This window comes from Nerophis lumbriciformis, linkage group LG02, assembly GCF_033978685.3.
Source record: "Nerophis lumbriciformis linkage group LG02, RoL_Nlum_v2.1, whole genome shotgun sequence".
NCBI classification, from domain to species: Eukaryota; Metazoa; Chordata; class Actinopteri; order Syngnathiformes; family Syngnathidae; genus Nerophis; species Nerophis lumbriciformis.
In genome coordinates this window covers 64,880,001-64,893,749 of record NC_084549.2, presented here as the reverse complement: position 1 = coordinate 64,893,749, position 13,749 = coordinate 64,880,001, and the positions used below count along the sequence as shown (strand labels likewise).

General features: G+C 35.6%; 1 protein-coding gene across 1 annotated transcript in view; it reads left to right on the top strand.

Annotated features, from left to right (window-relative positions):
• The window catches only part of cdh11 (cadherin 11, type 2, OB-cadherin (osteoblast)), a 172,977-nt gene that overhangs the window by 146,538 nt on the left and 12,690 nt on the right, over positions 1-13,749 (top strand). The window contains exons 9-11 of the mRNA XM_061966574.2: positions 4,883-4,996; positions 8,419-8,558; positions 8,704-8,840. Coding sequence (XP_061822558.1) covers positions 4,883-4,996; positions 8,419-8,558; positions 8,704-8,840 — 391 coding nt within the window. The remainder of the gene's footprint in view (positions 1-4,882; positions 4,997-8,418; positions 8,559-8,703; positions 8,841-13,749) is intronic.

Below are 13,749 nucleotides of genomic sequence, written 5' to 3'. Positions count from 1 at the left end.
AAGCATTCTAAATCGTAAATAAACGTTAGCAAAAGTCAGCGAAGAAGCCCGAATCAATAACCGTCCAAAAACCAGCAACAATACTGCATCTACATATCGTGACCTGAATACTGACCACGTATTAGTGATACTCACGAATGAATGAATGAATGAATGAATGAATGGATGAATGAATGAATGGATGAATGAATGAATGAATGTTTGTGTTGAATGACTTTTGTCCGGGTAGTGTTGCTACACACACTCTGCATCACAAGTTGGGTCAAAAAAAAAAAAATCAAACGAGATAAGCTTAGCTACATTGTGTGTGTGTCTGTGCGCGTGTGCGTGTGCGTGTGTGTGTGTGTGTGTGTGTGTGTGTGTGTGTGTTCGTGTGTTGTACTGACTAACGACAGGAACAATCACACAAAAAACCTTCATCACGACTCCTGGTGACTTTTGTAATAATAGCATCAGAGCCTAAGGCTGGTTTGACACGCGCGTGCCAGTGTGTGTGTGTGTGTGTGTGTGTGTGTGTGTGTGTGTGTGTGTGTGTGTGTGTGTGTGTGTGTGTGTGTGGGTGTGTGTGTGTGTGTGAGACACTATGAAACCCACTTGTGTTGAACTCAATCTGATTACAGTCTCCTGATTCGGATGTGTGAGCGTGATTATTGAGTCTTGATGCCTCTCGGGGGAAATCATCACCTGTTGGCCACTAGAGGCAGCACAACACACACACACTTACACACACACACACACACACACACACACACACACACACACACACACACACACACACACACACACACACACACACACACACACACACACACACACACACACACACGCAGTATATTAACACACCTGTACACTCTTTGAAATCAGCATCGGGAGAAGCCTTCGTTAATCTCTATTCTCCTTCTCACAGCAGCATGAGCTTTAATCAACCATTCTCTTTCAACTGTGTCCTGACCAAAGCACTTTGCAGAATATTAAGGAGTGTGTAGGAGCGTGTGTGCGTGTGTGTGTATGTGTGTGTGTGTGTGTGTGCGTGCACCTTTCAGTGAATATTGTTGCCAAGGTGTGGATGAGTGACGCGTGAGGAAAGAAGGAGGTCACATGCTACACGTTAACTCGCCGCTCGTTGGACACCTTTGATGGCAGCGCGGTGGTGTCGCGTCAAAGTCCAGCGGCGTGACGCTGAAAAGACATTTAGACAGAAGCGTCACTTTTGTAGTTGGACTTGGTTACCTATGGCTTGATGTTGGCTAGACCCGCGTTCCTTGACCATAGGGCCACGGTCTATTTTTGGGCTGCCAAAAAACCCAAACCCAAAGATGCGATACTAGGTTGTAATACACTTTCCGACCACTTGTGGCAGTAATGACAACATCAAACAAACAGAAGAAGTCTGGAGCTAAAGTTATACAGAAGTTTCTTAAGCGCAAAAATGACGACTAAAGTGTAACAGTGTAGTTAAGAAATGGATGGATAGTTAAGAAAGATATATTGACATATATTCATTTTTATTTCATTAATGTATTTTATCACTGTAAATATTGAATAAGATTAAAATCAAGAATAAGATTACTAATTTAGTGGAAATACTTAAGTGGGGTCCTGGCTCCTCTGTTGTGGAAAATTAGGGCCCCGATGTAAAAAAGGTTAGAAAACCCTGTTGTAATACACGTTTCCACCACTTGTGGCAGCAATGACAGTAGTCTGGAGCTAAAGTCAGAGAGAAGTTTCTTAAGCGCAAAAATTATGACTAAAGTGTTTAACAGTTTAATTTAGAAAAAAATATATAGAAAAACATTCATTTTTATTTCATTATTTTCATATTTATTTAATGAATCTATTTATATTTTTTTAATGTATTTTATCACTGTAAATATTGAATAAGATTAAAATCAAGAGTAAGATTATTAATTCAGTGGAAATACTTAAGTGGGGTCCAGGCTCTTCTGTAGTGGAAAATTAGGTAAAAAAATGTTAGAAAAACCTGTTGTAATACACTTTCCCGCCACTTGTGGCAGTAATGACATTAACCAACAAACAGAAGAAGTCTGGAGCTAAAGTCATAGAGAAGTTTCTTAAGCGCAAAAATTATGACTAAAGTGTTTAACAGTTTAATTAAGAAAAATATATAGAAAAATATTCATTTTTATTTCATTATTTTTATATTTATTTAATGAATCTATTTATATTTTTTAAATGTATTTTATCACTGTAAATATTGAATAAGATTAAAATCAAGAGTAAGATTACTAATTTAGTGGAAATATTTTAAGTGGAGTCCAAGCTTTTCTGTAGTGGAAAATTTGGGCCCCAATGTAAAAAAGGTTAGAAAACCCTGTTGTAATACACTTTTCCACCACTTATGGCAGTAATGACAATATCCAACAAAAAGAAGAAGTCTGGAGCTAAAGTCATAGAGAAGTTTCTTAAGCGCAAAAATTATGACTAAAGTGTTTAACAGTTTATAATAAAATGTATAGAAAAATATTAATTTTTATTTCATTATTTTTATATTTATTTAATGAATCTATTTATATTTTTTAAATGTATTTCATCACTGTAAATATTGAATAAGATTAAAATCAAGAGTAAGATTATTAATTCAGTGGAAATACTTAAGTGGGGTCCAGGCTCTTCTGTAGTGCAAAATTAGGGCCCCAATGTAAAAAAAGGTTAGAAAACCCTGTTGTAATACACTTTCCCACCACTTGTGGCAGTAATGACAATATCCAACAAACAGAAGAAGTCTGGAGCTTAAGTCATAGAGAAGTTTCTTAAGCGCAAAAATTATGACTAAAGTGTTTAACAGTTTAATTGAGAAAAATATATAGAAAAATATTCATTTTTATTTCATTATTTTCATATTTATTTAATGAATCTATTTATATTTTTTAAATGTATTTTATCACTGTAAATATTTAATAAGATTAAAATCAAGAGTAAGATTATTAATTCAGTGGAAATACTTAAGTGGGGTCCAGGCTCTTCTGTAGTGGAAAATTAGGTAAAAAAATGTTAGAAAAACCTGTTGTAATACACTTTCCCGCCACTTGTGGCAGTAATGACATTAACCAACAAACAGAAGAAGTCTGGAGCTAAAGTCATAGAGAAGTTTCTTAAGCGCAAAAATTATGACTAAAGTGTTTAACAGTTTAATTAAGAAAAATATATAGAAAAATATTCATTTTTATTTCATTATTTTTATATTTATTTAATGAATCTATTTATATTTTTTAAATGTATTTTATCACTGTAAATATTGAATAAGATTAAAATCAGGAGTAAGATTATTAATTCAGTAGAAATACTTAAGTGGGGTCCAGGCTCTTCTGTAGTGGAAAACTAGGGCCCCGGTGTAAAAAAAATGTTAGAAAACCCTGTTGTAATACACTTTCCCACCACTTGTAGCAGTAATGACAATATCCAACAAACAGAAGAAGTCTGGAGCTTAAGTCATAGAGAAGTTTCTTAAGCGCAAAAATTATGACTAAAGTGTTTAACAGTTTAATTGAGAAAAATATATAGAAAAATATTCATTTTTATTTCATTATTTTCATATTTATTTAATGAATCTATTTATATTTTTTAAATGTATTTTATCACTGTAAATATTTAATAAGATTAAAATCAAGAGTAAGATTACAAATTCAGTGGAAATATTTTAAGTGGAGTCCAAGCTCCTCTGTAGTGGAAAACTTGGGCCCCGATGTAAAAAAGGTTAGAAAACCCTGTTGTAATACACTTTTCCACCACTTATGGCAGTAATGACAATATCAAACAAGCAGAAGAAGTTTGGAGATTAAGTCATAGAGAAGTACGTTAAGCGCAAAAATTATGACTTAAGTGTTTAACAGTTTAGTTAAGAAACAGATACTGAAAAATATTCATTATTAAATTTTGTTAAAATATTCATTTTTATTTCATTATTATAATTTTTTATTCAATTAATCTATTAATAAAGTCAAATATGAGATACAAAGTTGAAATTAGGAGATAGGACATATATACATACTGTATGAGATAAACAATTGAAATGATGACATAAAAAGTCAAAACTATGAGATAAAAAGTAATAATTATGAATGAAAATGTTAAAATTATAAGATGCAAAGCACATGAGATATGAAAGTCATAGATAAAACAGCAAAATTATGTTAAAAAAAAGTCAAAACTATGAGATGAAAAGGTCAATTATGAGATAAGAATTTGATAAATTTAAGATAAAAAGTAATAATTATGAAAGAAAATGTTAATATTATTAGATAAAAAGTAAATTATGAGTCAAAACAAGAAAATCATAATTCTGAGATCAAAAGTTTGAGATCAAAAGTATATCAATTATTATTATTTATCTCAAATAACGACTTACCATATTGGTATTGTATTTTTCAAATACATTTTTTAAAACAACATTGATTTTGATTCATTATTATTTTTGAGCAAGAACAGCTAAAAATCTCACTAAATTGTTTGGGGATCCAAAAAGGTTTCACTCATAAAAGTGTTAAAAAAACAACCTAGATTAGTATTATTATTTTACTTTCAACACTTAAGTGTAAATATCAACTTCAGATCGTTTTGCTGATTTTAAGTTTTTATTGTTTTTCAAGGGATTTTTTTTTTTTTTTTTCACCCTTTTTGTCATAGTTGTTTTTTTTATGTGGCAAACACAAAATATGACATTTGTTTTCAAAATAAAATATTTCAGAGCCTTGATTAGGTCAATAATTCATAACAACATTGATTTTGATTCATTATTATGTTTGAGGAATGACAGTTTTATAGAAGAAAAAAAAGCAGTTTTGTGTTTTTGATACATTTTTCTCGTTACATTTCACCTGTTTGGTCTTTTATTTTACGTTTTGATTGGGTCTTCTCTCTGCAGCGCGTGGATTTTGAGACCAAGAGGTCGTACTCGCTGAGAGTGGAGGGCTTCAACCTGCACGTGGACCCCCAGTACCTGGCCTGGGGCCCCTACAAGGACGTGGCCACCGTCAAGGTGTGTGGGACATGGCATACTTTCTGTAACAAATGCAACTGGAACTTTCAAAGTTCAAAAACTACCAGATTGCTTTCACTAAAAATAAACGTGGTAGTATTTTTCAATTTACAGTAAAAAACTAAAAATAAAATCACTGTAAAATATTACAGGAAAAAACTGGTAGCTCAGTCGCTACGATTTACTGTAAAAATAAGTAGCACTGCTTTGCCATTTACAGTAAATAACTGTTAAAAAACACATTGACATACGTAAATTTTACAGTAAAAAAAATGGTAGGTTAGTCTTTACGAATTTTACCGTAAAAATAAAAGTAGCACTGTTTAACATTCACAGAAAATAACTGTAAAAAAAATAACAACCCACTAACATCAGTAAATTCTACGGTTAAAAAATAGCAGCTCAGTCATTACGATTTTACTGTAAAAATAAAAGAGGTAGGATTTTTCAATTTACAGTAAAAAAACTGTGAAAGAAAATCACTGTAAAATACTACAGGAGAAAACTGGTAGCTCAGTCGCTACGATTTTACTGTAAAAATAAGTGGCACTTCTTTACCATTTACAGTAAAAAACACATTGACATACGTAAATTTTACAGTAAAAAGAAAATGGTTGCTCAGTCTTTACGATTTTTACCGTAAAAATCAAAGTGGCACTGTTTAACATTAACAGAAAATAACTGTAAAAAAATAACAACCCTCTAACATCAGTAAATTTTACAGTTAAAAATGGCAGCTCAGTCATTACGATTTTTCTGTAAAAATAAAAGTGGTAGGATTTTTCAATTTACAGTAAAAAAATGTAAAAAAAAATCCCTGTAAAATATTACAGGAGAAAACTGGTAGCTCAGTCGCTACGATTTTACTGTAAAAATAAGTGGCACTGCTTTACCATTTACAGTAAATAACTGTTAAAAAAACACATTGACATATGTAAATTTTACAGTAAAAAAAATGGTGATTTAATTGTTTTTACCGTAAAAAATAAAAGCGGCACTGTTTAATATTCACAGAAAATAACTAATAAAAACAACAACCCACTAACATCAGTAAATTCTAAAGTTAAAAAATGGCAGCTCAGTCATAACGATATTACTGTAAAAAATAAAAGTGTTGGGATTTTTTAATTTACAGTAAAAAAAAAATAAATAAATCACTTTAAAATATTACAGGAGAAAACTGGTGGCTCAGTTGCTACGATTTTACTGTAAAAATAAGTGGCACTGCTTTACCATTTACAGTAAATAAATGTTAAAAAAAACACATTGACATACGTAAATTTTACAGTAAAAAAAAAAAGGTAGCTCAGTCTTTACGATTTTTACCGTAAAAATCAAAGTGGCACTGTTTAACATTAACAGAAAATAACTGTAAAAAAAATAACAACCCTCTAACATCAGTAGAAAATTGGCAGCTTAGTCGCCAGAAATTCACGGTTCAAATAAAGGTGTCACTGATTTACCATTTACAGTAAATAACTGTAAACCCCTCCCAAAAAAAACAAAGCACTAACATACATACATTTTACAGTAAAAAATGGCAGCTCCTGCGCTGCGATTTTTACCGTAAAAATAAAAGTGAAACTGATTTACCATTTACAGTAAATAACTGTAAAATAATACACTAACACACGGACATTTTACAGTAATAAAATGGCAGCTCAGTCACTATGGTTTTACTGTAAAAAATAAAGTGGCACTGTTTTACCATTTACATTAAATAACTGTAAAAAAAAAAAAAAAAAAACAAAGCACTGACATACGTACATTTTACAGTAAAAAAAAAAGGCAGCTCCTTCGCTGCGATTTTTACCGTAAAATTAAAAGTGGCACTGATTTACCATTTACAATAAATAACTGTAAAATAATACACTGACATACGTAAATTTTACAGTAAAAAAATGGCATCTCAGTCACTACGGTTTTACTGGAAAAATTAAAGTGGCACTGTTTTACCATTTACAGTAAATAACTGTAAAAAAAAACCCAAAACAAAGCACTAACATACGTACATTTTACAGTAAAAAAATGGCAGCTCCTTCGCTACGATTTTTACCGTAAAAATAAAAGTGACACTGATTTACCATTTACAGTAAATAACTAAGATAATACACTGACATATGTCAATTTTACAGTAAAAACATGGCAGCTCAGTCATTATGATTTTACTGTAAATATACAATTGGTAGTGTTTTTCAATTTACAGTAAATAACTATAAAAAAAAATCACGGTAAAATATTACAGTAGAAAATTGGCAGCTTAGTCGCCATAAATTTACGGTTAAAATAAAGTGGCACTGTTTTACCATTTACAGTAAATAACTGTAAAAGCAAAACCCAAAACAAAGCACTTATGTAAATTTTACAGTAAAAAAAATGGCAGTTCCGTCACTGCGATTTTTACCGTAAAAATAAAAGTGGCACTGATTTACCATTTACAGTAAATAACTGTAAAATGATACACTGACATACGGAAATTTTACAGTAAAAAAAAATGGCAGCTCAGTCACAAGGTTTTTACTGTAAAAAATAAAGTGGCACTGTTTTAGCATTTACAGTAAATAACTGTAAAAAAACAAAAACAAAAACAAAGCGCTAACATACGTACATTTTACAGTAAAAAAATGGCAGCTCCTTCGCTGCGATTTTTACCGTAAAAATAAAAGTGACACTGATTTACCATTTACAGTAAATAACTAAGATAATATACTGACATATGTAAATTTTACAGTAAAAAAAATGGCAGCTCAGTCGCTACGGTTTTTACCGTCCTTTTTTTTAACCATTTACAGTAAAATAACTGTAAAAAAACCCACAAAAACATTCACATACGTATTTTTTACAGTAAAAAACTGGCAGCTCATTCACTTAAATTATACTGTAAAAATATAAGTTTTAGCGTTTTTCAATTTAAATACATTTAAAATTTACAGTAATTCATTGTAAAAACAAAAATGGTAGATTTTAAGGTAAAAAAAATGGCAGCTGAGTCACCAAAATGTTAGTTCTATTTTTTTCACTGTAAAAAAACTGCCACTAAAATTGTCCTGTATGACTAAAAGTGGTAGCGTTTTTTAATTTACATTACTTCAGTGTAAAAACAACTGTAAAATTTTACGGTGTAAAAATGACTGCTCAATTGTTTATATTTTACTGTAAAAATAAGTGGCAGCGTTTTTTAATTTACAGTAATTCACTGCGAAAACAAAATTGGTAGATTTAAAAAAATAAATAAAAAATTTGCTCAGTCCCGAGAATTTTACTATACAAATAAAAGTGGTAGCGTTTTTTCCATTTACAGTAATTCACTGTAAAACAAAAAAAACTATCATAGATGTTACGGTAAAAAAAAAACAACTGGCAGCTCAGTCACTCATATTTTACTGTAAAAACAAAAGTGATATCGTTTTTAATGTTGTCAGATATCTGTGGAGGACGCCGACGAGCCTCCGGTCTTTGTGGCGCCCTCGTACACCTTCGAGGTGGAGGAGAACGCCGCTGGGGGGACCCAAGTGGGCCGGGTCCACGCCAAGGACACGGACGTGGCCAACAACCCAGTCAGGTAACACACACAACACACACACACACACACACACACACACACACACACACACACACACACACACACACACACACACACACACACACACACACACACACACACCTTCTCCTGTGGAGCCGCACTAAAGTTGGCGCCCTGGTCCCAGGTACATGATCCCTCGCTATACGGACGTGGAACAGTTCTTCAGCATCAACGCGGAGGACGGCATGATCACCACCACCAGACCCCTAGACCGGGAGGCTCAGGCCTGGCACAACATCTCTGTGTCGGCCACAGAGATAGGTGAGACCCCCAGCGCCTTTTAGACCTTAGACCAGCGACCTTAAAACTGCGACCTTAACCTGGGACCTAAAAACGCCGACCCTAGACCGGCGAACTTAGAACGGCGACCTTACACCGGTGACCCTAGACCGGGGACCTTAGACCGGCGAGCTTAGACCTTAAACAGGGGACCTTAGACCGCCGACCTTAGACCACGTACCTTAGACGCCGAACTTAGACCGCCGACCATAGACCGCCGACCGTAGACCGCCAACCGTAGACCGCCAACCTTAGACTGTTGACCTTAGACGCCGAACTTAGACACTGAACTTAGACCGTCGACCTGAGACCGTCAACCTTAGACCCGTGACCTTAAACCGCTGACCTAAGACCGCCGACCATAGACGCTGAACTTAGACCGTCGACCTTAGACCGCCGACCTTAGACTGTTGACCTTAGACGCCGAACGTAGACGCTGAACTTAGATCGTCGACCTGAGACCGTCAGCCCTTAGACCGCAGCTCTTAGACCGCAGCCCTTAGACCGCCGACCTTAGACCGCCGACCTGAGACTGTTGACCTTAGACGCCGAACTTAGGCACTGAACTTAGACCGTCGACCTGAGACCGTCAACCTTAGACCCGTGACCTTAAACCGCTGACCTAAGACCGCCGACCATAGACGCTGAACTTAGACCGTCGACCTTAGACCGCCGACCTTAGACTGTTGACCTTAGACGCCGAACGTAGACGCTGAACTTAGATCGTCGACCTGAGACCGTCAGCCCTTAGACCGCAGCTCTTAGACCGCAGCCCTTAGACCGCCGACCTTAGACCGCCGACCTGAGACCCGTGACCTTAAACCCCTTACCTTAGACCGCCGACCTAAGACGCCAAACTTAGACCACTGACCTTAGATTGATGACCTTAGACCGCCGACCTTAGACCTCCGACCTAATACCGTTGACCTTGGACGCTGAATTTAGACGCTGAACTTAGACCGTCGACCTGAGACCGCCAACCTTAGACCGCAGCTCTTAGACCGCAGCCCTTAGACCGCCGACCTTAGACCGCCGACCTTAGACCGCCGACCTGAGACCCGTGACCTTAAACCCCTTACCTTAGACCGCCGACCTAAGACGCCAAACTTAGACCACTGACCTTAGATTGATGACCTTAGACCGCCGACCTTAGACCTCCGACCTAATACTGTTGACCTTGGACGCTGAATTTAGACGCTGAACTTAGACCGTCGACCTGAGACCGCCAACCTTAGACCGCCGCCCTTAGACCGCCAACCTTAGACCGCCGCCCTTAGACCGCCGCCCTTAGACCGCCGACCTGAGACCCGTGACCTTAAACCGCTGACTTTAGACCGCCGACCTAAGACGCCAAACTTAGACCACTGACCGTAGATTGATGACCTTAGACCGCTGACCTTAGATGCTGAACTTAGACCGCCGACCTTAGACTGTTGACCTTAGACGCCGAACTTAGACTGTCAACCTTAGACCGCCAACCTTAGACCGCCAACCTTAGACCCGTAACTTTAAACTACTGACCTTACACCGCCGACCTAAGACATCAAACTTAGACCACTGACCTTAGACTGTTGACCTAACACCGCCAACCTAAGCCCGCCAACCTTAGACCGCCGACCTAAGACGCCAAACTTAGACCACTGTCCTTAGATTGTTGACCTTAGACGCCGAACTTAGACCGTCGACCTTACACCGCCGACCTTAGACCCGTGACCTTAAACCGCTAACCTTAAACCGCCGACATAAGACGCCAAACTTAGACCACTGACCTTAGACTGTTGACCTTAGACCGCCAACCTTAGACGCCAAACTTAGACGCCAAACTTAGACGCCAAACTTAGACGCCAAACTTAGACCACCAACCTTAAATCTTTGGCGACTGAGCTGACAGTTTTTACGTCGTAGCGTTTATTTTATTTAGGTTTTTTTTGAGTCAATTTCTTTGTTGGCTTTGAAAATTTGCAAAAATACCCAGAGGTAGTTTGACTGGGTGGGCTCCCAGTGCTGCTGGAGTGATCGCCAAATGCCAAAGTGCAAAAGGCAACATGGCGCCGTTGAATTTTCAGTGAAAAAAAAAGATATCCCAAAAATTATTTAAAAAATATTAAATGTTTGAAAATAAAACAAATTAGTATAATGTTTTACAAAAAATAAATACAAATTTAAACAATTTAAAAAATATCAAAAAAAAATAAAATAATAATAATAAAATACAATTGTTAAAATCCATCAATTTTGGATGGATATAAAAACAATAAAAAAATAATAATTTTTTTTTTAAATGGATGGATTTTAACAATTTTATTTATTTATTTATTATTTTTTTTTAAGTTAAATATAAAATAAATAATACCTATACATTTTTAAATTAAATAAATAAAATTAAAAAAAGGGATTTTCAGTGCCCGGTAGGAGAGATGGGATTCAGTCAGTGGCAAAAAAGTACCGGATCCGGTACCCATTCCTCTTATTTTTATGGTAAAATTCTGGCGATTAAGCTGCCTGTTTTTGTACCGTAAAATGTATTATTTATTTTATATAATTTATTCTAGTATTTATTTCGTTTGTACAGCGTGAGAACCTTCAAAGCAAACTCTCTTCCACAACTGAAATGCGACCACGTCGACGCGCTCGTAGCTTGAAATAAAATACACCGCTCGCCACAAACGCTAACGGTGCGGAAAATGAACGAAAGCTGACTCGGCGGGGTCCCCTCACGGGCCCCACAACACCACCGCCCTGGCCCCTCCCGCCCTCCGGTTGCAAGCGAGCCACGAGGGCCCCACCCCGGCTTTCCCCCGCCAAGCGCCGTGCGGTTTCCCCCCCGCGGGCGCGCTCGACGCCAGACGGCCAGATGGAAACAGGCTCCCAGCCCGCAGAGTCGGGAGCGAGGCAGGCAACGCTAACCACTAACGGGCCCCGGGGAAGCTAAGTAGAGGCCTCGTAATGACGGGGTGAGGAAACCAAAAAATAAACATAAAAAAAAGAGCTGCAGTTTCCGTTCCTAAAAAAACCCAAATGTGCTTTTTTTTTTTTAAATCGTCGACAATTTGTGATACGGAATAAAAAACTATTTTAACTCTTTAGTGATCAAACGACGCAACGTAGCTCAGACCTACTTCCTGTTTGGCATGCTAAAGTTAGCATGCTAACATAGAATGAGTTAGCATAATTCTTAGATGGGGCAAAATATCAAAAAACATGATTTTTAGAATAACGAAATCAGTTAAAACGCAGGCATATAATGTTAGTATGCTAAGTTAGCATACTTTAAACATTAGATAACATTTTGGCACGCTAAAGTTAGCATGCTAACATAGAATGAGTTAGCATATTTCTTAGATGGGGCAAAATATCAAAAAACATGATTTTTAGAATAACAAAATCAGTTCAAACGCAGGCATATAATGTTAGTATGCTAAATTAGCATACTTTAAACATTAGATAACATTTTGGCACGCTAAAGTTAGCATGCTAACATAGAATGAGTTAGCATATTTCTTAGATGGGGCAAAATATCAAAAAACATGATTTTTAGAATAACAAAATCAGTTCAAACGCAGGCATATAATGTTAGTATGCTAAGTTAGCATACTTTCGACATTAGATAAAATGCTAGCATGCTAACATAAAATGAGTTAGCATACATCTAAGATGGGGCAAAATATCAAAAAACATGATTTTTAGAATAACAAAATCAGTTAAAACGCCGGCAAATAATGTTAGTATGCTAAGTTAGCATACTTTCAACATTAGATAAAAATTTAGCATGCTAGCGTTAGCATGCTGACATAGAATGAGTTAGCATATTTCTTAGATGGGGCAAAATATCAAAAAACATGATTTTTAGATTAACAAAATCAGTTAAAACGCAGGCATATAATGTTAGTATGCTAAGTTAGCATACTTTCAACATTAGATAAAATGCTAGCATGCTAACGTTAGCATGCTAACATAAAATGAGTTAGCATACATCTAAGATGGGGCAAAATATAAAAAAACATGATTTTTAGAATAACAAAATAAGTTAAAACGCCGGCAAATAATGTTAGTATGCTAAGTTAGCATACTTTCAACATTAGATAAAAATGTAGCATGCTAACGTTAGCATGCTGACATAGACTGAGTTAGCATATTTCTTAGATGGGGCAAAATATCAAAAAACATGATTTTTAGAATAACAAAATCAGTTAAAACGCCGGCAAATAATGTTAGTATGCTAAGTTAGCATACTTTCAACATTAGTTAAAAATTTAGCATGCTAACGTTAGCATGCTAACATAGAATGAGTTAGCATATTTCTTAGATGGGGCAAAATATCAAAAAACATGATTTTTAGAATAACAAAATCAGTTAAAACGCAGGCATATAATGTTAGTATGCTAAGTTAGCATACTTTCAACATTAGATAAAATGCTAGCATGCTAACGTTAGCCTGCTAACATAGAATGAGTTAGCATACATCTAAGATGGGGAAAAATATCAAAAAACATGATTTTTAGAATAACAAAATCAGTTAAAATGCAGGCATATAATTTAGTATGCTAAGTTAGCATACTTTCAACATTAGATAAAAATTTAGCATGCTAACATAGAATGAGTTAGCATATTTTTTACATGGGGCAAAATATCAAATAACATGATTTTTAGAATAAAAAAATCAGTTAAAACGCAGGCATATAATGTTAGTATGCTAAGTTAGCATACATTCAACATTAGATAAAATGCTAGCATAAAATGTTAGCATGCTAACGTTAGCATGCTAACATAGAATGAGTTAGCATATTTCTTAGATGAGGCAAAGTATCAAAAAACATGTTTTCTAGAAGAACAAAATTAGTTAAAATGCAGGCATATGTTAGCATGCTAAGTTAGCATACTTCTAAGATGA